The sequence below is a fragment of the Mixophyes fleayi genome, chromosome 5, assembly GCF_038048845.1.
Source record: "Mixophyes fleayi isolate aMixFle1 chromosome 5, aMixFle1.hap1, whole genome shotgun sequence".
Taxonomy (NCBI): Eukaryota; Metazoa; Chordata; class Amphibia; order Anura; family Limnodynastidae; genus Mixophyes; species Mixophyes fleayi.
The window spans coordinates 230,881,833-230,906,846 of record NC_134406.1 but is presented as its reverse complement, the minus strand read 5'-3'; the positions used below and the strand labels follow the sequence as shown (position 1 = coordinate 230,906,846).

At 43.3% G+C, this 25,014-nt stretch overlaps 1 protein-coding gene across 4 annotated transcripts in view; it reads right to left on the bottom strand.

Annotated features, from left to right (window-relative positions):
* Positions 1-25,014, bottom strand: part of CSPP1 (centrosome and spindle pole associated protein 1) — a 98,526-nt gene that overhangs the window by 10,797 nt on the left and 62,715 nt on the right. For 3 of the 4 annotated variants that reach the window (XM_075213608.1, XM_075213611.1, XM_075213610.1), the window contains 11 exons: positions 23,841-23,958; positions 23,611-23,758; positions 22,904-23,026; positions 22,451-22,557; positions 14,311-14,460; positions 7,558-7,713; positions 6,766-6,870; positions 6,443-6,509; positions 5,911-6,034; positions 5,018-5,160; positions 894-1,037 (listed from right to left, as the gene is read on the bottom strand). In XM_075213608.1, coding sequence (XP_075069709.1) covers positions 894-1,037; positions 5,018-5,160; positions 5,911-6,034; positions 6,443-6,509; positions 6,766-6,870; positions 7,558-7,713; positions 14,311-14,460; positions 22,451-22,557; positions 22,904-23,026; positions 23,611-23,758; positions 23,841-23,958 — 1,385 coding nt within the window. The remainder of the gene's footprint in view (positions 1-893; positions 1,038-5,017; positions 5,161-5,910; positions 6,035-6,442; positions 6,510-6,765; positions 6,871-7,557; positions 7,714-14,310; positions 14,461-22,450; positions 22,558-22,903; positions 23,027-23,610; positions 23,759-23,840; positions 23,959-25,014) is intronic. The other variant, XM_075213609.1, reaches the window with a different exon arrangement.

Below are 25,014 nucleotides of genomic sequence, written 5' to 3'. Positions count from 1 at the left end.
TAACATGTGTCTGTTCCATATGCCTGGATACCTTTCCTCTGTCACTTTTATATCTTGATGAAACCTCTCCCCTTGTTCTTCATTAAAATCACCAAGATTATCTGGAAATCTGTGTAAGTGGCTATGGATACATTGTACCTTTATGCTCATATTCGTAACCACATTCCAGTTTGTGAGCATGTTTTGGACCAGTTCTTCATAATTGTCTGCTTTGTGGTTACTCAAAACCTCAAAACTTTCTCGACAACTGAATTCCCTATTAATTGAGTGTATCCATTATATCAAGAACTAGAGCCAATTAAAAAAACAAAACTTTTATTTTTGAATTCAGCAACCACATAATACTCTAAATGCATTAAAATATGCTTCGCTACTAACTACAATTGCTGCTTGGCAAAATTACATGCATGTTTGAAATAGCGTATTAGCCATATTTAAGGAGCAAACCCAGCTAAACGGGGCAAATCTGCACCTGGACAAACCATGTTGTAATGTTAGGGATGCAAATGCCATTTACTTTCATGTGTATGCAGGGAAATACTGGCTGCTTCTGCATACAGCACACAAATACTGCCCAGCTCTATTATTAAATTGCAGTTAGGAGATGCCCCCTCCCAATTCCTATCTGTCCACCCATTTTAAATCCCCCCCTTCTCCAAAGTTCCACCATCGTGCTGGATTTACTCCGAAGACTCTAAGAGGTGTGACAAACACAACTGTAACCAAACACAGTGTAGATAGCGCTGCAGAGACAGAAGCTAAATGGTTGCTGCGGGCAGCACACAATCTTGTCAATATAAGTCTACAGACAACTTGATTATCAAAGATTGTAAAATGGCATCAGTGCCTTATACGGTTCATATATTATATAGAAAAGAAAGACCCCTTCTTACCATCTGGAACCACAGTTCTCCTTTTCATCCTATTCAAGTTTCTCAGCTGCTCCCTCAGCAATGCCTGCTGCTGGATCTCTAGTGTATGATTGTCCTTCGGAGGATCAGGATACATGTATCTCACGCCCTCACGAGTATCTGTGTCTGTTTCAGGGGAACAGAAAAGTTATTTTATTCCAAGAACAAAGACCTGATATAAAGTTATCTTTGGAGTTCAGAGAAATTAAATTCAGGTCACACAAAACCGAATGGATTATATTTAAACTCGGGATAAATTTCATGAGTACAAACTAACGTCAGACACCTGCTCTTATCAACGTAACAAGAGCTCAAGTTTCAACATATACAGAGCCTTGAAAAAAAGAGGATATTAAACTCACGTTAAATCCATTTCTCTGAGTCCATCTGGGGGACACTGTTTACCATGGGGTATGAGTGAACTTGTAGTAGACACTCAAATAGTTAACTTTCCTGCCAGCTGACAGGCTATATCCCCTCTGCAACCCCGTGTGAACTTCAGTATGTAATACAAAAGCCTGAAGGAAGGGAACCCCAACAAGAAAAGAATAACCACAGAAGAGCAGAAGGAAGGGAACGCAGTGTCCCCCAGATGGACTCAGAGAAATGGATTTAATGCGAGTATAAAACCCTCTTTTCTCTTACCTCCACCTGAGGGACCCTGCTTACCATAGTGACGTACCAAAGCGGCCCCCTAAGGGAGGGACCGCTCTAACAGTCCGGTCCACGACAATGTGTGGCCTAAACTGGCGTCCAGGGACATAAACACATTAAATTGATAAAACCTAGTGAAGGTTTGGACAGAGGACCAGGTGGCCACCCGGCAGAGCTGATATGCCGAGACCCAGTTATACGCAGCCCAAAAAGCCCCAATGAGCGGGTGGAATGGGCAGCAATACGACTAGGCGCAGGCCGATCAGAACTGACGTAGGTCTGCCTGATTGTGGATGTAATTCGCCAAACGATGGTCTGCTTAGAAGCCGGCCAGCCACGCTCTGTTAAACCCATTGGTTCAAAGGGGGACCCTCTGAAACATGGGCAGAACCAAGTTTAGGTCCCTGGGAGCCATAGGCGTAACATAAGGGGCTGTATATGCAGGACCCCTTGAAGGAAGGTTCTTACTCCTGGAATATCAGCTATTCTCAGTTGGAAAAAGATAGTCGAGAGGCAGAGTCTTCGTTTGCACCACTTAATGTAGGTATGCCACACTCTGTAGTAAATACAGACTGAGGTCGGTCTCCTGGCTCGCAGCATGGTGTGTATCACCCTGGAGGAAAGAACCAGGCTCTGCCATAACAGGTCGGCTCAACGGAGCAAAAACCTTCTTGGAACTGCTACCCTGCTTGGATTGTCTGTGGACCAGATGTGTCGGGACAATCGGGAACCCTCAGGCTCACCAGAAGCTGCCCTAGAAAGTCCAGCAACTTCTGGGGCTCTGTGAGGGACGGAAAGTCCCTCTGCCTTCTCAAGGTGCACTGCAGGAAGTAGCAAGACTAGCCCCCCCCCCCCCCCACCCCAAACAATTTGTATCTGAAGAGTGTAAACTTTCATGCCCAGCCATCTCTTGAGGAGAGGTCTAAGGGGCTAATGGAGTGGAAAGGAACCTTCTCCTGGTCATATTCCGGCAGATGACTTCTGCTGAAGAAAGTAAAGTGACAGCCTGGCTTCAATTTAGTGTCATCGTTTGTGAAAAGAACACGAGGGGGGGGGGAGGGGGGGCAACCCTAGAATAACAGCTATGCTGACCTCCTGAATGATCACCCCCTCTCTTCAAGTTCTGGAAGGACGCCGCTCCAAGAATTCTGAACCACAGCAGGCGTCCCCCTTCCCCTGCGGTCCTGGAGAGGGGAAGGGTCCATCAGGCTGCCGGTTTGCCCGGGAGCCTGGAGTCTGGATGCTTTGTAAAGAATAGGGCTCTACCTCTCTGGAAATGACCGCTGGCCACAGAGGACCTGTCCTTAATGGTCTGGCCCCTCACCAATACTTATACATACATACATACACCCATGCACATATGTCCCAGCTATACTCTGTATTTTAGCAAACCTAGGTACAAAATGTGTTTATGTGGCACAAAGTTTACTCCGAAACAATAGCATACATACATCCCACTGGGAAGCTTTTCCCTTGTCTGACATATAACAAGGTAATCATTTGCCCCTATTATCTGCCACCTGTCTAGCAATAAAGGCAGAATATAGCCGCCACATCCAGGGATAATTGTGAGGTGTGCTTTTTTTTTTTCAGAAAAGGAAAGAAAAATAACTTTCTTAGAGGATACTGTTTTGTCTATGACATACACCACAGTACCTCCCAACCAAATAAATAAGTATATATACATGCACCTAGGTTTCAGCCTATACTCCTATAGCATATCTAGGCACATAAATTGTGATTTATGTGGCACATTGTTTACTCCAAGCAACAGCATACATATATCCACTATAACAATACTGTGCACAGTGTGAAAAAAATGCTAGAAAAAGGTACTTAGCCTCCTGTTGGCCAAGAACCGGTTCAAACAATTGGAGAGGAGAGGAGCTGGTCTCTGAATTGCAGCCTTTTCTCCAGTCCCCTGATTGTAGATAGGTGCCTCCCTTGTATTTCCTGGGTTGGAACATACCAACTTGTTGCAACAAACAGGGAGTTCCTTTTCAATCGCTCCCTCCACTCTCAAGCAGCCTGAGCATACAGGCCAAATGCAGGCTTTTGTTAGCATAACCCCGCTGGCCTTTTATCTATAGCTATAGGTTTTCCAATAGCACCTGCTCCGTTTTTTGGTCCGAGCCAAGTGCCCCCCTTCATTCCAGCAGGGACTTGGTATATTCCAAAATGGTGCCCGGCACACAGAGTCGCAGAAGGCAGCGCCGATGTCTGAATGGCCCAGGGTAACAGCAGTCTCCTTACTCTGTGCTGTTACCAGAAACATCCATGCAGAAGCCTCCTCTTGTCGTTGCAGCTGCGCTCCGGTATATCAAGCTGAAAAACCTAAACTATGTATGTGCTGACAATAGCACATAAACCTTCTAAAACGATAGTCATATTTAAAAAGGAAATGGCTGCAGCACAGCACGCCAGAGGTCCTATTCCTCTGGCACTCAAACATACATTGAAGTTCACATGGGGTTGCAGAGGGGATATAGCCTGTCAGCAGGAAAGTCAACTATTTGAGTGCCTACTCCAAGTTCACTCATACAACCCCATGGTAAGCAGGGTCCCCCAGGTGGAGGTAAGAGAAATAGATGTTTCCAGTCTGGACTTGTTCTGTATGACCCTTCCATAAATGTTTCTCCATTTCCCATGTTTGTGGTACGCTTTTGAGATTTGGTATGTTATCTTTCAGCGCAGTCACTGACTTCTGTAGCTCATTCTTGTTTGGCAACTAAGTTTTGGGAGTAGAGGGTGGTCCCACCTAGGCTGCTGCACATGGACTGCACTGAGATCTCAGAGTTCAATGCCTTTACAGTGGTCTCAATTTCAAATTCAGAATTGGTGGCAACAAATTATGAAAAATGCACTTTTCTTGCCTGCAAAGAATCTGTAAATACCATGTAGAAGATACTGCAGAGATGTGGCAGTGGCTGGCAATCTTGTAATGGAAGGATGAATGGTGCACACTATAGACAAACACTGGACAGAACCTGCTGGCCTCTGAAACTGGGGAGGATGTCTGTCTATCAGCAGGACAATGATGGGAAGCACACAGTAAAAGAATCACTGGAGTGATTTAGAAGGAAGAAAACAGATGTCCTTGAGTGGCTCAGAGTACTGAATCTCATTAAAATCCTTGGCACCTCAAACGTGCTGTCCATTGATGCTCCCCTATGATTATCCAGCTTGATTAATTTTCACAAAGAGGAATGGGCAAATATTGTTTCATATTGGGGTTCAACGTTTAAAGAGACTTATCCATGATGACTCCTGGCTGTAATAGCTGTCAGAGATGGTTCAACTAAGGAGGACAATATTCCAGTAACTATCGGTAAATACATTCCAGGCAATAAGAGATTTGCAGCACTGTGTACAAGGCATTATTCATAATGGAATCACTAGGTCTTCCCTACTTGAGCACAACAGTCAGGTCTGTATCAGTGACTGACACTTACCCCTGTACTTGAGGTCGTTGAATTCTCTGATGTTCTGCATGTTGACACTATCCTGGCCTCCTAATGAGGGTCTTCTTACAGTAGCTTGTAGCCGTTGTCTGGCCAGCTCAAAGACATCCGCTGAATTCTTCTCCCTTTTCCTGCTGAATTTATAACAGCATCCAAATCAATGCTACAAATATTACTAAATATGACATTTTATGTAACAAAAAAATACTAATTGTCAACTAATCTTCATTTGTTTTCCTGACCGGTTGGTATATAAAATCTGTTGTAATAACTTGGGGGAATTCAATTCTCCCCAAAGTACCGCCGCGTTAACCGTATTACCATTATTACGGTAATATTAACCCGCCTTTCTGCTCGCAACTCAGGGAGCTGCGAGCAAAAAGCCAGCGTTAAAACTACCGTACTAACGGTAAATACGCGCACAATTACCATAACAACGGTAATAGTGCACAGGCCGGCCAATTGAATTCAATTACATGTGAAATATGTGCATTTTCCTTTTATCAGCTTAAAATAAAGCATTTATGCAGAAAGAATAGGGTTGCACCATTTAACTACAGGCCAACCAGTCTTTGTATTCTAGCTGGATAACGGATGGCTTGGGTCCATACAAAGGAGATACACCATTGTGTGAATTATCCTATGACAGAAGGAGAGATCTGCCACATTCTGACCAATGTAAATAAGGGTCATCAAACCAATGGGAGATCAGAACAATCTATTCCCTGCTGGAAGGGGTGATAAGCTGGGGGAGGAGAAATAACCAAGGAGGCTGATGGAGAAACATCATTATGTGGATAATAATCACCTACATTTATATCAGTTGAAGTGGTATAGTGGCATTGTATGATTTGACTGATACACACACATATACGCGTATGTACCCGCTCATAGAAGGCAATGATTCTTCTCTGTCTGCGTCCTGTAAGCGACCCTCTAACCGTCTCTGCTCGCTTCGCAGCTGCTTCCGCAGTTCAGACAGCTCACTGATCACATTCTTCCTATCATCTGACGGTAAAACATCACAATACAATAACTACACACATTCTAAATCTGCTACTAACAAAATATGCCGATTGTTATCCCAAAATAGAGCATTCAGAGGCCAACAGGTTTTTATTTCACAAAGTCAGGGGAATCTTTAATTAATAATACCAATATGCTCAGTGTTCACAGTTAGCAATAAAGGGCATATTCTACTGATAATACATATGTTTTGTGTAATGAACACTAAAGAGATGTCCCAACGTATAGTTCATGTTTAGTAATATCATTAAACACCATTTAGAAAGCTATAAGTACAGATGATTAGACATATTTAATGCCACTAATAAACAAACACATCCCAACATAACATATTACCTTCCATTTGCAGACTGCAAGCTGCCTCTCTTAGGAATGTTAAGTATTACTTACCATTAGCTCTTAGCTGATTCCTCCTGGCAGGAACTGGTGGAGAGACTGCCCGGGACTGTGGCTCATCCTGTTCCAGAGATCAAACAGCACCAGATATAACGTTCCTCTCATATCACAGATGCCAATTACACAATGACTGGACAGCAGGAACTAGGTGTCGTCCACTCAATACAAGTCATTTTATACTTTAACAAATTAAACTGACAACATTTTGACCACTCACCCTCTTTACTTGGCTCTGCAATGTTCCTCTAACCCAAGCTGCAAGCTCGGTAAGTAACAAGAAATAATTATTCATGGAATGAAAGCTTCATAACACGTACCTGTGATTCGATGGTTACTTCACTCTCTGAAGTCAGTGGTCGCTGTATACGTGAAAAGGGCTTTTGTTGTAATGTCGGAATCACCGGGGACATCGGTCTTGCAGGCTGCAATAAGAAAGTACAAGCAATTACTACTATGCAGAGGTGAATAAATACAGCTACATGTGGACGTGTAGCTCTGGTCGGACCAGCAAAATGTTCTACATAAAACATTGTGCCACAGTGACCTAATGGCCAGGAACAAGTTCACATGGCTGCCAGGTGATGCAGTGACATCCCTATTCCCAAGAGTGACCTACTTATAGCGCCAGCAGATGGCAACTGGGCAAATCGGAACGGTCATCTCCTTGGAAAGCACGACTGGTGTCAAGAGAACATGAATTAATGTTTTCTTTTTTAAATGATGGTGTATGAAAACAAAACAACATTACATTTTGATGGCAACATTTCCTTTGTCTCTTTGAAGTTACTGTACATATGAGTAAACCCCCTCAAAGTAATCCACCTGTGCTTTTATTGCTCTGGAATATCTGGGACACAGTTAAGGGAATCGGTGATCTTCAGAGGAAAAAAAAAGACAATCTGCCTATATAATTTCCATTTCTAATTCCATATTTATTTTCACATTACAGAACAGACCATATGATTTTCCCAGGATCCAGATGTACAATAACTGACTGCAGAATCTCTCCTCTTTCCCTATACTTGTCTTACATAGAATGGTAGTAATGGGAGGGATGGTCTTACAGCCAGAGGAGACAGAAACCAGCACTCATTCATGTTATTACCCACCCTCTCTGGTTCCTCAGTCACAGGAACTGCTCTCTCCTTCTCATAAAACCGTTTCAGCTCCTCATCCTGTTTTGCTTCCTCCTCTTTCCGCCTTCTTTCAGCTGCTTTACGTCTCTCTTCAGCCTGGCGCACCAGCTCCTCATTTTGTTGATGTTGCTAAAACGGTATAGTAATGCTATTAGATCGTAAGCTCACAGAAATATGTAGAATATGTTGGTACTTTTAAAATAAAATAATCACAATTTAAGGTAGACAATCACAATGAAACAATAACCATTTTAGAAACAACAGACAACAATTTGTAATAAAATGGGATAACTATATATCCATAAAACACTATCACATCATTTTGTTTTCATAGCATAGAATTTTATGCTCGATATAAATAAAATGAATACTGTATTTGTTAAGTTACTTTTAATTTAAGGATATTGTTTATATAGGACACCTCTATATTGGGTTTTTTTCTATGTAGGCACACTGTACTTCCTGTGTTAGAATCAATGCACTATTAATCCGTTTAGCCACACACAGACCAGACACACTAAATATGGTGGCTCTATTGGCCCCACCTCTCTGCTGTTCTTCTACACGCATAAAGTTTGATTCCTGTCAGCTGAATGACTGTGATTTAGCTTTGGGAGCAAAGAAAGCAACTTTTGTGTTTTCCCCTTATATGTGAGAAGAATTCAATTGTGACGGACTAATCCAAATGTGATGTACGCCTTTACAGGTATTACCATATCTAAAACATAGCTGACTTTTGCTAGCACCTCTTTAAGTAATGTTTTTGTGCCCTAATATCCAGCAAAGTCTTATCATGTGAGGCTCTGCCGCGACTTCGAATTGATATTTTACTTTTTATTTTTGGGTCCTTGCAGTAAGGTGTGCAGACACTGGGCTTTCCTCACATATGATGGTGTGGTCGGCCTGTGCTGGTGGGTTTGAAAGCTCAATCCACCAGTGCTGTTACTGCTTTGTGGCCGGCAGCCAAGAAGCTGTGCTGGGCAGCGACGTGACCATCTGTCCACACTTTCTCAAGCTTCTACAAGTTGCAAGGCTTTGGGCGCAAGGTGTTACGAGCAGGAAAGAGAAAAACAAAATTTTTGTACTTACCGTAGAATGTTTCTCTCAACACAGTTGGGGGACACTGCTCACCATGGGGCATAGAGGGTGTTGTGTGGAGTTAGGCACTAAAAAGACCTGTTGGGCCTGCTCCCATCCCCTATATGCCCCCGCTCACCGTAGATATCAGTTATTTATCTTACAAAGCCACAAGAGAGGTGCAATACAATCAACAGAACACTCATGAACCGTTACAAACAACAAACAAGGGTGGGATCGCAGTGTCCCCCAACTGTGATAAGATAAAGACATTTTACAGCAAGTACAAAAACGTTGCTTTCGCTTGCACATACAGTTGGGGAACACTGCTCTCCATGGGGACGTTCCAAAGCTGCCCCTTATGGGTGGGAACATGCAGCCTGAGCTGTGCGCAATATTTTTGGGCCAAAACTGGTATCTTTGGAGGCAAAGACATGAAAGCGATAACATTTAGTAAATGTGTGGACAGACTGCCATGTGGCTACCCAAAACCTGCTCGACTGAAGACCCATGCCCAGCTGCCCAGGAAGTACCAACCGACCTAGTGGAGTGAGCCATGAGGCCCACAGGAACCGGAGACCTCTGAGAAACATAGGCCTGCCTAATAGTAGCCGTTATCCATCTGGCTATAGTTTGCTTCATGGCTGGCTAACCATGTTTTCGAGTATCATACAGAACCAAGAGACTGTCTTGCGAACTAAAGACGAGCGATCCACATAGTTAAGGCTCTGACCACATCCAATTCCGTCAGAAAGCCCAGACTGTTAGATGAAGAATCTCTAGACAACGTCGGGATCACTATATCCTGGTTTATATGAAATTTGGATACAACTTTTGGATGAAAGGAAGGTAGAGTCCTCAAGACAGCCATGTCATCATAAGAAAACAAGAAGGGAGCACTGCAGGAGAGTGCAGCTAATTCTGACACACGTCTTGCCGAAGAAATTGCTAACAAAAAAGCAACTTTACAAGTGAAAAGCTTGAAGGAAATTGATTCCAGCGATTAAAAAACGGCGGTTTCTGCAACACAGATAGAACCAAGTTTAGGTCCCAAGGAGTCACCGAAGGAACAAAGGGTGGCTGAACATGCAAGACCCCCTGGAGAAAAGTCTGTACCTCTGTCAGCAGAGCTAAACGCCTCTGAAAATAAATTAACAGGGCCGACACCTGTACCTTAAGGGATGCCAGCCGCAAGCTCTTATCCAAACCATCCTGAAGGAATGCTACTGTGGCTAAACGGAAGAGGTTGACACACTTTTCTGCTCACACCAACCTATATATGTCTTCCAGACACAATGATAATTTCTGGAAGATGCTGGTTTTCTATCCTTCATCATTGTTTGAATGACCCTATCCGAGAGACCCTTACGTCGGAGGATTAAGATTTCAACCTCCAGGCAGTCAAAGCCAACCGTGCTGGAAAAAATCCACTTGGTACGCTTGGGAATCCCGTGACCTTGCACAATACTTGGTGACCTTGCAATTCAACCGAGAGGCCATCATGTCCACCTCCAGCTGACCCCACCTTTGCACAATCAGTGAGAAAATCTCTGGGTGGAGGGACCACTCTCCCGAGTGAATGGCATGGCGACTCAGGTAATCTGCTTCCCAGTTGTCCACTCCTGGTATGAATATCGCTAAGATGACAGGAATCCACTGTTACGCCCACACCATAATCTTGGTCACCTCCTTCATGGCCAGAAGACTTTTGGCTCCCCCTTGGTAGTTGATATATGCCACAGCTGTGGCATTGTCGGATTGAATCCGAATGGATCTGTTTTTCAATAGGGACTGTGCATGGACCAACGGCTTGAAAACGGCCCTTAACTCTAGTACATTGATGGGTAACTTTTTCTCCTCCGTGGACCAGAGGCCATGCAGTCGGAGATTCAATGTCACCGCCCCCCAGCCTGACAGACTGGCATCCATTGTCACAACGATCCAATCCCATACTGAAAATGGTCTTCCCTGATTGAGATTCCCTGCTTGCGTCCACCACAACAAGGACAGGCGGGTTCTCGGTGACAGGTGAAGGAACTGGGCTTCTGAATAAGGATTCGACCTGTTTCACTTCGAAAGGAGCTCTTGCTGGAAAAGGCGGGTATGGAAATCTCACAAATTGAACCGCCTCGAAGCATGACACTATGCGTCCCATCATCTTCATGCACTGAAGGATGGATACACACTTCGGGGAGAACAGAGCTTTTACCTGTTGTTACATGGTACAGATTTTTTTTCTGGAGGCAAAAAGACTCTTTGGCAACTGGTGTCGAGCAAAAGACCCAGGAAAACCATGCGTTGAGTGGGTATCAGACTGTATTTTTTGAAGTTTATAATCCAGTCGTGAGACTGTAAGGTCTGTGCAGTCAGATGCAGATGGGACCTCAGCCGAGACGCCGCATCTGCCTTGATAGGTAGATCATCCAGTACGGAAGGACTGTTACTCCTTGCTGATGTAAGATTGCAGCCATCACTGCCATGACTAAGTTTAGAATGGGATGGTATGACAGGTCTGATTTTTGTACCAGGAAGAGATGCGAGTAAAACCCCAATCCCCGATGTACTTTTGGGACTGGTACAATTACCCCTGACCCCAACAGGGAGAGAATAGCTTTTTGAAGGGCCACCCTCATGGCTCCTTCTCGCGGATGGAGAGAGTAACCATGAAACGCCACGGGGGCGGTCCCAAAAGGTCTATTTTACAACCCCTGCAAACTATTCCTTTTACCCAGGTGTCTGTGGTAGGACTGTACCATCGTTATTGAAGCATCAGGAGACAGGCACTCACCACCGTACTTCCGAAAGGGGGGGGAGGAGTCATGCAGATTGCTTGTCTGTTGGATTTGGGCGCCGCCCTGTACAAGCTTGCCTACCTCGCTGTGCGGAATGACCTCTGGTGGGGGTGCCTCTGGATCTGCCTGCAAAACAAAAGGAGCGAAAACGCCTACCTTTTTTTCTTGGGAGCAGTCACTGGCAGAAACGCATTTTTTCCCCAAGTGGCCTGAGAGATTAATTTTTCTAAGGGTGGATCAAATAATGCTGAGAAATTATATGGTAATGCCTCCAAAGCTGTTTTGGATTCAGCATCGGCCTCCCACAATTGCAACCACAGTGTACATCTAGCCACCACTGCCAGGGAGGAGGTCCAGGATAATCCCTGACCTGCGTCAAGTACTGCATCTCCCAAAAATTCGGCAGCCTCATAAATGTGGTCGGCCAAGAAAGACAGTTCAGCTCTAGGAACACCCAACTGAAGGCCATCACTGGGGAAAGAGGCTCACTTTTAAACGCTTTTATAACCCATGCTGCCGCCATTATGGGACGTAGGGAAGCCCCTGAAGTCAAATATATGGATTTCAGGATGCCCTCACATTTTCTATCAGTGACATCTTTTAAGTTAGCAGAACTGAGTAGTGAAATAATGGTGGATTTTGCTAAATGCGCAATGGGAGCATCCACGCTGGGGTGATTTTTCCATGAAAGTCTGGAAATGGATAAATTAGGCGAAACCTTCTTGGATTCAGATATTTACTATCAGGTTTCATTCTGGCCTCTTGCCAAATCTCTGACAATTGTGGGGAGGATGGAAAATAATTTTTTTATTTTTTTTCCGTTTAAACATGGATACTCGTGAGGACACCTGTTCTTCCTCAGAAATGTCTAGCATGAGATCCCGCTTGAGCTCCATAATAGAGACTGCCAGTTCCCTAGCCTAGGCTGGCTCTGCTACGCCGGAGGCCTGCCCAGATGAGTGCTGGCCCAGGTCCTCAGCCTCGCAAGTCACGCATAGAGCATCCGGGTCTGACCGTCCACAAGGTAATTTTGTTTGGCACTTTGAACAAGAAAAATATGATACCAAAGTGATAACGGCAGCATTGAACTTGGAACTAGTCCCTCTTTCTGGCATGATGGCACCGCAGAAAGGAGAAAGAAATACAAGACACACTTTGAATAATACAGTCTGATAGTGTTTCACACACACACACACTGACTTTGGTGTCAGAAAAATCAGTAACAGATTATTGTATATCAGTACAAAGGAATATTAGTACAGATCACATATATATATATATATATATATATATATATATATATACACACACATATACTATATGCGATTATGCCCGCTATATAAGAAAGGGGGAACTATACCTATATAGGAAAATATAACATACAATCAATCGCAGGCAAAAAGTATGAGACACAAATTTACTCAGCCTGGGAATTGAAAAGTTTTTCCCTTAGGACAACTGTGACAGGCACCGCAGAGGTTGTGAGCAGTGTGAAATGGCTGCTGCTGTGAGGAAAGCCCGGGAAGGAGTGTTTCCTCCCATTAGAAGCACCTCCTGTTAACAAAATGGCACCTGTATCAGTCACAGAAAAACCAGTAGGAACTGTGTGCCCAGAGCTCCCTGCCAGTGAACTGCCCTACGACTTGGTACCTGGCACCCCCCACTGTCTGTCATGAACGATGCTGTGGTGCGCAGGTGTGGGCAGAGCCCGCTGCAGCTCCCTTTTAACCCAGCTGGAAGTGGGAGACTGGAGCTGCTTCCGCGGCTCTCTGTGCGGTCCGCATGCTATACTGGTACAGCACTGTGTCCCCGGTCACTTTCTGAGTGACTGAGTGATCACTTCTGCCCGGGAGCCAATTTCAGTGTTCAGTCTAAGTTGGAGAGAAAAGTGCGGCTTTAGGCGCTGTATGCGCTCTCCCTCCCTGCTGTGGTGTTCACGCTGTGGACACCGCAGTCAGAAAAAATTATAAAATAAGATCTAAGTGAAAGAAATATGTGCCTAATCCAGTGGCACTAAAATAAAAACGGATATCTTCGGTGAGCAGCACAGAGAAGATGGGAGCAGGCCAAACAGGTCTTTTTAGTGCCTAACTCCACACACCGCCCTCTACACCCCATGGTGAGCAGTGTCCTCCAACTGTATGTGCAAGAGAGAGGATTTTTTTACTCACCGTAAAATCCATTTCTCTGACTCCATTGGCTGACACTGCGCACCCTCCCCTTGCTCAGATTGTTTGATGTTGGTGTTCACTGTTGTTGTTTTCTTGTTACACATTGTTGGCCCCTCTGTTCTGTGCTTGGTTATACCAAAACAGATTCCAGATGAGAGGGGCATAGTAGGGGAGGAATTTTATGTCCTAAAGTGCCTTACTCCTAGTCTGCCTACTATACCCCAATGTTTCACAGCTTCCTCCAATGGAGTCAGAGAAATGGAATTTATGGTAAGTAAAAAAAAATCCTCTTCTCTCTATTAAACATCCCTGTTATAACAACAGGTACATTCTCTTAAGTGCATTTGAACTTATTCAATGCCACTCTTTAACACACTACCCTTATTATAAGGCCAAATTTTACCTGTGCTGGTGTTATAAACAATGATCACTATATAAAAATGAAGAATGAATGTATACTTTTCTCCTCTGCCATAGGTAGAACCAACAGCAAAGACAAATTGCTAAACTATGTAGAAATGACACTCTAGGAAGAAAAAGCAAATGTATTTAGCTGTGAAACAGAAAATGTTTATTTTCCAAAAGATAAATAAACGTTAACCAATGCACAAAAAAAAACAAGGAATGTTGTACAGTGGCCCAACCCAGAAAACATCCTCAAAGAAGACACAGACAAATCCCTTTACCTCTTCCTCCTTAAGTTTTTTCTTGTTTCTCTCCTCAATAAATTCTTGTTGAAGTTTCGCCCTCTGTTCAGCAAGACGCTTTTCTTCTTTCTCTTCTTCAAGTCGAACACGCTCACGCTCCTCGTCTTCCTTGCGTCTTTTCTCTTCCATCTGTGTCAGAAAGGATTTTTTACTCTCCTTTATGTTCAATTACTTTCACATGAAAGCACTAACCACTCTCACATTCTCTCATTATTGCCATTTGTTGTAATTTAAGCTTTCAAGGCACTCTAGCTTCAAATGTTTTCTTTGTTTAATTGTATCTAGAACAGACAAATGTGCATGTATGTGTCGCCCTCTACTGGCCTGTGTAATCTTTCCTTTCCTGAACATGCAAATCTTTTTAGCGGCGCCAGACCATGCCCAACATATCGTGCAAGGCCATGTCCCAAGCTTGTTTTCCTGTAATCCTTGTGGGATCTATTAACACCCAACCAGTTAACATAAACTAGAAAAGAGACATCCACCTGGACCAATAGCAAAATAGCCCTGTGCTATTGCTCAGTATGGTGCAAATAAATTTAAGTCGCCTCACCAATATCATCGTGTTGTCAGAAGGCTCTTACTGCCTTATTTATAGTGGAGGACTCTCTTAAGCTCCTTCTGGCCAACCACCTTACTATAACCCCAATGAGTGACATATTTCGGTAATCTCAAAATGCCCCACCGCAGAAGCCATTTATCCCTATCTTGCACTGATGAGATCTAATAATACTGAAACTGGCTGTCTGCAAGCTTGATTTGTAGCTGTATCCATGTTGGTAAGACGCCAGTTCTGGACACATGGTTGTCAACAGCGAAAAGTAAGGAGTATATAACTATCAAGAAATCTGAATACGGTATGTTTAATCCTTCACATTTTCATAATGCCTTCATCAAAGAATGAACAGTAATGATTGCCGTTTCACAAATAGTTTATGTGAGGATGCAGACATCTCCATGAGAGAGCTTTAAATGATGTCTTTAAACAGGATCCCTAATTCAACCAACACCATAGATGTCAGATGAGAGATGAATTAAGAAACATTTAATTTTAAACTGGACTCTATCTTGTTCACAAAGGGCTAACCCCTACCCCCATCAATCTACAACTTACAGTAGTGTATAGGCGTGTGATGTAGCAGTTTTATAACCATTGAATGAATGTCATAAACCTTGCAGTATTGAATTTAGTCAACCACCAAACAAAATGTTCCTAACATGAAAGGGAGACTTATTATACCCGGTGAAACCTGCACACATTCCAAATAGTTCATCATTGTAAATTGTTCATTACCACATAGTTTATTGGAGTCCATAAATCTAATTAGCATGGCCACTGACATTAGCTTCTTTCTACAGTCATAATGTATATTTGGGATTAAGCCCTGCCCAGTGGATTTTTCTCTATAATTTCCCCTCCTTTCACTGAATTAAGACCATTCACCCAATACATAGACAAACAGTCAAGGGTAAAATGTATTACTTTCCCCAGTGCAAGCACACACTACAAATAATATGATGTAATTTATTTGTAAACTACACTTAGACGCAATAATATAATAACCACAATAAAACAATGTATTACGCTGTCTCCATATATGATGTATTGGATGAGTGGAGACGTCATAATGTAGCAGGTGAAGATAGACAGCAGGCAGATAGGAGTGAAAAATCGCGTAAACCTAAACTCACATCATGGGCATAATGATTATAGCTCTTTCATGAAAAAGCAGTGTTGTTCCCAGCCAGATGGATTCATAGTTTGCACAGGATATGAAACTCTTACCCTAGAAGTCCCTATAGAATAAGTCCTGGTCTCAGCTCCTTCTGTTGCCTGTTATCGGCATCCACACTTGATGTAGTCGGAGTCTTCAACGGGTCTAAAAACGCGGAAAAGACACCTGGAATGCAAACTACAGTGGCTGGTATGTGTAAAAAATACCAACGTGTTTCATCCGTATCATGGACTTTCTCAAGGATAATACTCAATGTGGTACAGCGGCTATAAGTACACTGTCTCTTTCATTGATTAGATAAGTTTTATTGAAATCAAACAATTAAAAATGGTAGTGTTCACTACCATAAATTCCTTTAGTTATCTTTAAATAATCAAATGAATAAAATGAGCTTAAGAATACTATATATGTGTCTAATTAAAATACTAGATAAAAATAGCTGTTTGAATATCATATGCACGCTAAAAGCATATATTTGTTCCATTATAAGAAAAGAATTATATATGCGCAGGTCCTCCATAGAGTAGACATTATTTAACATCTATCAGGTCATATCTTTTAAATCTTTATTATTATAGTTATAAATGAAAATAAGTAAAAACAGCGAAAAATGTGAACATAAAGTGAATAGGTGATTTAAAATACTGTGTGTGACTGCAAATTATCCATATTGTCAATAAAGTCAGTAAACTGAGAAGTAGTATTTGATGCTAGATAATTTCTAATAGGCTCGATCGTGTCTGCTATTAAGCACAATAATATCTAGAAACAAATGCCAACTTCACAGAGTACAATGAGTGTTATCAATTGCAAATATAACTCCGCCTTTCCTGATGAAATCAAAGCCCATTGCAATCATAACAGCTGTCATGCCAATAAGATGCGACTCAAAAAGAATTTCTCTTTCTCCACTGGGGGACAATGCGACACATTGGGGTATAGTAGTGGGTATGGGAGTTCAGGCACTAAAACTCTATGGTTTTTACTCCCCTCCTCTACTATGCCCCAACTCTCCTGGAGAACTCATTTTTGACTAACCAAGTGTACTATAAGGAGAAGCCCTAAAAGGGCAAATAATAGAGGCATAACATTCACATAACAAACTATTTACAGAGCAAGGGAGGGAGCGCAGTGTCCCCCAGTGGAGCAAGAGAAATTAATTTTACAGTGAGTAAAAATCTTCTTTTCTCTTTCCTACCACTGGGGGACACTGCGACACATTGGGGACATAACAAAGCTGCCCCTAAGGGAGGGAACGTTCTGGAACTGCTGCGCGTAAAACTTTTCGGCCAAAACTCGCATCTGAGGATGCGAATGCTTGCAATCTGTAGAACTTAGCAAAGGTATGAACAGATGACCAAGTGGCCGCTTTGCAAAGCTGTTCAGCCGAAGCACATCGACGCGCCGCCCAAGAAGCACAAACCGCCCTGGTAGAGTGCGCTCTCAACAAATGAGGAATAGGCTTAGATGCTCGAACATATGCCAGACTGATGGTAGAAGTGATCAACCGCGCAATAGCCTGTTTAGACGCTGGCTAGCCGCGCTTTCTTGCATTATACAAGACAAAGAGATCCTTTGTCTTGCGAACCGAAGCTGTACGGTCTACATAATACCGGAGAGCCCGAACTACATCCAGCAACTGTAAGTCATAATCCAAGGACTCAGAAGACGTGGAAGGAGAAGGTGAACCAGGCTGGAACGCCGAAACTACAAACTCCTGATTTAAATGGAACCTAGAGACGACCTTTGGAACAAAGGAGAGTTTTGTGCGAAGCACCGCCCTATCCTCGTGGAACACCAGGAAGGGAGAAGAACAACAAAGAGCTGCCAGCTCCGACACTCTCCTAGCAGATGAAATAGCGAAGAGAAAAACCGTCTTCCAAGTTAGATGGTGTAACTGCCGTCTGAAGAGGCTCAAATGGCGGAAGGCAAAGAGCCCTGAACACCAAATTTAGGTCCCAGGATTCCACCGGATGAGTAAACGGTGGCTGAATATGAAGAACCCCCTGCAAGAAGGTCTGGATCTCGCTGAGAGATGCCAGCTTTCTCTGAAAATAAATTGAGAACGCTGACACCTGTACTTTAAGCGAACCCAAACGTAGTCCTATATCAAGACCCTCCTGCAAGAAGTCCAACAACATGGGCAGCTAAACCTGGACGTATGGACTCCCCGCGACTCACACCAGAGAATGTATACTTTCCAGACTCTGTGATATATGGCAGAGGAAGATGACTTTCTAGCTCTGATCATGGTGTTAACGACCCAAGACGAGAACCCCTTTGCCTTAAGGACTAACGATTCAATCGCCACGCCGTCAAAGCTAGCCGATTTAAATCGTGGCAAAGAAGGGGGCCCTGAACTAGAAGGTCTGGACGCAAGGGCAGACAAAACGGCGGACATTTTTAGAATGTCCGAGAACCACGCCCTGCGAGGCCAATGAGGGGCTACTAAGATGGCGGGAACCCGCTCTCTCTTTAGTTTCTTCAGAACCCGCGACAGCAATGGAATTGGTGGAAACAGATACACGAGTCTGAACCACCATGGAATGGCCATGGCGTCGGAGGCCTGAGCCAGAGGGTCGCGGGATCTGGCGCAGTACAGGGGAACCTGATGATTCAGCCTGGAAGCCATAAGGTCTATTTCCGGCATTCCCCATCGTTGAACCAGGAGAGCAAAGGTCTCCTTGCACAGGGACCATTCACCTGGATGAACTTTTCCTCTGCTCAGAAAATCGGCTTCCCAATTTTCTACGCCTGGAATGTATACGGCCGAAATCCGAGGAACATGGCTCTCTGCCCATAACATGATCTTGGCTGTTTCCTGCATGGCCCTCGCGCTGCGAGTTCCTCCTTGATGGTTTATGTATGCCATGGCCGTGGCACTGTCCGATTAAATCTGAAGAGGCTTCCCTACAAGGAACATCTGAGCCTCCATCAAGGTCCTGAGAACTGCCCTGAGCTCCAATACATTGGTTGGCAAAACAGCTTCATGGGAAGACCAGAGACCCTGAAACCTTAAGGATCTTGCGTCTGTGGTAACTAAGGTGCAGAGGCCCGATTGGAGGGACTGGCCCCTGTACAGATTTTTCGTGGACAACCACCACGTCAGAGAAAGCCGAGTCGGTCTCGACAGGCGGATGATCTGCCTGTCTAGCTGATCGTGAGACCCTGACCAATTCCGAAGGATCTCCAGCTGGAGAGAATGGGAATGGAACTGTGCGAACGGGACCGCCTCGTACACTGACACCATAGTCCCCAGCAGCTTCATGCAGCTGAGCATGGACACCTGAGGATGAGCCAACAGATCCCTGGTTTTGCGCTGGAGGGCGCTGATCTTGTCCTGAGGTAGAAAGACTCTCTGTGACACTGTGTCGAACAGTAAACCCAGAAAGCGCATGCGCTGAGGTGAGAAGAGGAACGATTTTGGAACATTTAGGATCCTCCCATGGGCTTCCAAAAACTCCATCGTGGTCTGCACCTGACAAGACAATATTTCCGCTGACGGAGCCTTCAGCAGGAGATTATCCAGATAGGGAACTACAGTGATTCCCTTATGCCTTAGTATGCTCGCCATGATCTTGGTGAATACTCGAGGAGCTGACGCCAGGCCAAAGGGAAGGGCCCTGAAATGAAAATGGTCCAGGCCAACCGCAAAACGAAGCAGGTGATGATGGCGACTCCATATAAGAACATGGAGATACGCATCCTTTATGTCGATGGAAGCCAGGAAGTCTCTCTGTTCTATGCCCGTGATGACTGCTGAGGGACTCCATCTTGAACCGCTGGACAATCACCTGTTTGTTTAGGGACTTAAGGTTCAATATAGGACGAAAAGTTCCGTCCGGTTTGGGTACCAGAAAAAGAGTGGAGTAAAACCCCTGACCTCTTTCCTGCATCGGAACCGGAATAATAACACCCGACTCCTGAAGCTTTATTACCGCCTTCAGAAGAGCCTGCTGTCTGAGAGGGCAACCAGGAACCGCAGATGACAAGAACCTGGGTGAGGGAGGATGGTGTAGGTCTATAATGTATCCTCTTGACACGACCCCCCACGACCTGACCACCACTGACGCCTGAAGCAAAGCAGACGTGCCCCCACCCCCCATACCTGAGTGGGGTCATAGAAGTCATGCCGAGGGCTTATCACTAGGGCTTGAAGCTCCTCTTCTGGCAACACCCCTGCCTCTACTGCTCCCTCCTCTAGGGGCTGGAGGCTGGCTCCTGGGAGCCCCACTCCGGCTCGGGAGAAGGGGCGAAAGGAACGAAACCGAGCCTGCCGAGGTCTGCCGGCCAGTCCGTCGGCGGGGAGAGATGGATCCCTTATCTCCCCCGCGCAATCTAATTATAGAGTGCCTCAAGCTATATAACTGTATGGGCACCCAAAGCCCTAATGGCTGACAAAAATAATAAAATATCTTTAAGCTCGTGTTTAGGGGATTGAACTGCCGGCAGGAAGGTGCAAGGAAGATATAAGGCACAGCCACTTCTTACCTTGCACAGGGATCAGAGTGAAGGAAGTCCAGGACTATTCACTCCCTCTGGGTCTTGGGATCGATCCCCGCGGGCACCCTGATAAGAAAAAATAAAATAAAAACATGTACAAATCTAACTAAACAGGGTATAGGCAGGAGCCTATACCCCAATGACCCGACTCCTAAGGCACTAAAAAAAACCTGAGTTCTCCAGGAGAAGAGGGGCATAGTAGAGGAGGGGAGTAAAAACCATAGAGTTTTAGTGCCTGAACTCCCATACCCACTACTATACCCAATGTGTCGCAGTGTCCCCCAGTGGTAGGAAAGAGAAAATAGAATAATTTCTTGCTGTCATAAAAGTAAGCCCAACTCCCTTGGGCACTTAACCAAGACTGAGGAGCTACAGCGCGTTTGTCAGTTTTCATACATTAACAAAGTTAACCTGTCAAGTGCCAACTCTACCTCCACTCTCACAACCTCATGGTAGCAGTGTCCCCCAGATAGGATTAAAGAGAAAACATGATACCAAAGTGGTACCTGCAGCTTTGGACTTGGAACTAGTCCCTCTTTCTGACAAGATGGCACCGCAGAAAGTAGAGACAAATACAAGACACACTTTGTATAATACAATCTGACAGTATTTCACAGACACACACTGACTTTTGTGTCAGAAAAATCAAATTTAGTGCCTAACTTCACACAGCGCCCTCTATACCCCATGGTGAGCAGTGTCTCCCAACTGTATGTGCAAGAGAAATATAGTATTCTTAAGATCACTTTATTGATTTGATTATTTAAAGATTGTTTAATTAAAGGAATTTAAGGTAGTTAACACTACCGTATTTATATTGTTTGATTTCATATAAAAAACTTAACCAATCAGCGGAAGAGACAGTATACTTATAGCCACTGTACCACACTGAGTATTATCCTTGAGAAAGTCCATGATACGAACAAAACACGCTGGTTACTTTTTTTACACATACCATCCACCGTAATTTGCATTCCAGCTGTCGTTTCCGCGTTACAGACGCGGTGAAGACCCTGACTACACCAAGCGTGGATGCCAGTAACAGGCAAACAGAAGGAGCTGAGCCAAGGACTTATTCTATAGGGACTTCTAGGGTAAGAGTTTCATGTCCTGTGCAATCTATGAATCCATCTTGCTGGGAACAAGGCTACATTTTCATGAAAGAGCTATAATCATTATGCCCATGATATGAGTCTGTGTTTACACGATTTTTCACTCCTATCTGCCTGTTGTCTATCTCCGCCTGCTACATTATCATGTCTCTACTCATCCAACACATCATATTCGGAGACAGCATAATACATTGTTTTATTGTGGTTATTATATTATTGCACACTTAGTGCAGTTTAGAAATAAATAACATCATATTATTTGTAGTGTGTGCTTGCATTCAGGAAAGTAATAAATTTTACCCTTGACAGTTTGTCCAGATATTGGGTGAATGCTCTTAATTCAGTGAGAGTAGGGAAAATTATAGAGAAAAATCCACTGGGCAGGGCTTAATCCCCAATATACAGTATGACTATATGAAGAAGCTAATATCAATGGTTGTGCTAATTAGATTTATTGACTCAATTAGCAAAATAAACTATGTGATAATGAACAATTTACAGTAATTAACTATTTGGAATGTGTGAAGAATTCACCTACTATTATAATAAGTCTCCCTTTCAGGTTAGGAACATTTTGTTTGGTATTTGACAAAATCAATACTGCAAGATTTATGACATTCATTCAATGGTTATAAAGCTGCTACATCACACGCACAGACATCCCCTATGCACTAGAAATATAATAAGAGTCCTCATTTCTTCAGCAGATGTGCAGATGAATGGCAGCCTGTAAGTTATTTCTATCACTAGCGCAGTTACACTAGGTACCTGTTGGCGCAAGAAGTTCTTGTAGGAATCTTTCTGATGCGCCTGTTGTTCAGTTGGAGAAACCACACTGGCTCTTGCAAGCTGGGAGTTATTTGCAAATGCAAACCCTGGCAAGAAATAAAAAGTTGAGCAGCTCAAAACTCCAAAACATTTGCAGTATGATACTTTGCTGCATTTGTACCAATCACTCCTTTGTTTCACAATCTTACTTGAGATTTCAATTGTTAAAAGTAATTACACCGTCATGAGCCACTCGTTTCTGGGTAGAAGATGTAATGTCACCATGAGGAATATGGACCTGGACAGTTATGTATAAAACCATTCTTACTAATAACTAATATGATGATCTATTACTTGGTGATGAATCTTATTCATGTTCATACAAATTATGATCACAAGTCATGTTGTTGCTGCATCCATTTGGCATCTGTATTTAAATATGTATTGATTTACCTTGTATTTTGCCAGTGTGTGTTGAATTATCAGCTAGACTAGTGTCCATCGCCAAAACTGTCCGCTTTTCTTCTGGGTTCTGATAGACATCCTCATTTAGCTTATGCATTCGCTTGAGGTCAGCTGCAATTAAACAATGAAGGATTTTTTACTCGCTTCTCATTAATGACATGTTACAACGTTGTTCATTTTAATCTGTTTTTCAATTAAAAAAACTCTTTCTAATAGATCACTTCTGAGTATGACATCTGCAGTCTGCATAAAAAGGAGGACACTTTTTGCGCTCAACCAATGTTCATGAGAATGCAGCCTATGAATTCATCAGAAATCAGTGCGCTGTAAATATTAGTAGTTCCTAGTGAATTAATGGGCCACGTTCCTATGAACATTGGCTTAGCCCACACAATCACCACTGCCAAAAGTGCTCTTTAAAGACGTTACCAAAATGTGCCCAACTGCCTGCAGCAGAAGTCTGCACACACTGGAGCTGCCCAAGTAGACAGGAGAATTCTGTCTTTTTTTTATTACATTACTTTTAGTACATGTAAAGGATACCCTCTAAACTAACATAGGGATAAAATCTCAATTTCAAAGAAATAATAATAATACAACAACCTCTTAAGATGTAATATGTATAAATTATTTTCATGTCAACTAAACACAAGCTAGACCTCCAGCATGGCCACTTACCAGTGTGGAACACTTACTGATTAGATTTCCCTTTGAATCCTTGAGTGGAGCTCCTCCCCCTCCTTTACCCCAGGGGTTGTAATTTTTTATCTCGGCTTCCAGTTTAGCTTCCAATCGTTCTTGTTCTTCTTTCTCCCTTCTGCGCCTTTCATTTGTTTCCCTTATCTGCAGACAAATAACATGTTGTCTTTTTATTATGACTTTGGTAGAACATCTTAGACAACTACTGGCATAGTAGAAACTGTACCTGTTGTTGCAAATCATCCTGGTACGAAAGAATATTCTCTCGGGTCTGACGAGGTTTTTCATCTGGAAATACTCCTAAACTGGCTCCTTTTCCACCACTGGTTTTCTGTCTATTGTCACTGTGGGAAAGTACATTTGGGTAAACTGGTCAGTATATATGTATCCACTGGGGGTGGTCTATGACACATGGCTATCTGTCTCTTTTGTCTGTATTGTTATCTCATATAAGTATATTATTGTTGAGAGGGTCAATACTGACCTCCTACGGAAACAAGATCAAGACTACATGTACCGTTCATTATCAAATGCATGCAGTTTTCCATTCAAGTTGGTTACAGAAAAGGGTGTGATACTTATGTTCGACAGTTACAGGATCGACATTTATATGGGCGACACCATAATATAGATAGGGTTAGAAAGTCGACAATAATTACATCAACAGTACTATTAGGCGGGCAATTCAAAGGTAGACAGTACTATTAGGCGGACAATTCAAAGGTAGACAGTATTGTTAGGTCGACAATAATATCCTTAACCATATAATACTGTCGACATTTGAATTGCCGACCTAATGATACTGTCGACAATGTGAATTGTTGACCTAATGTTATTGGCTCTCTGAATGTTGACCAAATTAATGTGTAGCCATCGACCGTATACCATGAAATACATGAATGGTGGTGAGCACCTGTATAAACAGGTGTGAAATACATCTTTGTCAACCTCTTACATCACTAGTCATCAAAGATAGTATATTTCACAACGTCTACCATGTTATTCCAGAGTACAAAAGATACTATACATAACATTTGTTCATGCATTGTGTTTGGAAAAACCGTACAGTAGCTCTGTCTCCAGCCATAAAATGTACCTCCATTTATTACTGATCACAGCATGCACAGCTTCACCCCTGCCCCAGTCCTTCCCATATGTACCAGCTTCCTGACACACAGCTGTGTGACAGGCTCTCGGCTTTTCATTCATTAAAAATAGAAAACACACAAATAAACAAAAAAATAAGTATACAAAACATAATTGCAGATATTTTCCACTTTGCAATAACCCCTATATTAAACCTCTCCACTTCCAATAAGAGTACTTTGTCCAACAAAACACTGTTAAAGAGAAGGGAGGGATTTAGAACAGGGGTTACAGGTAAACCCCTTTAAATACAA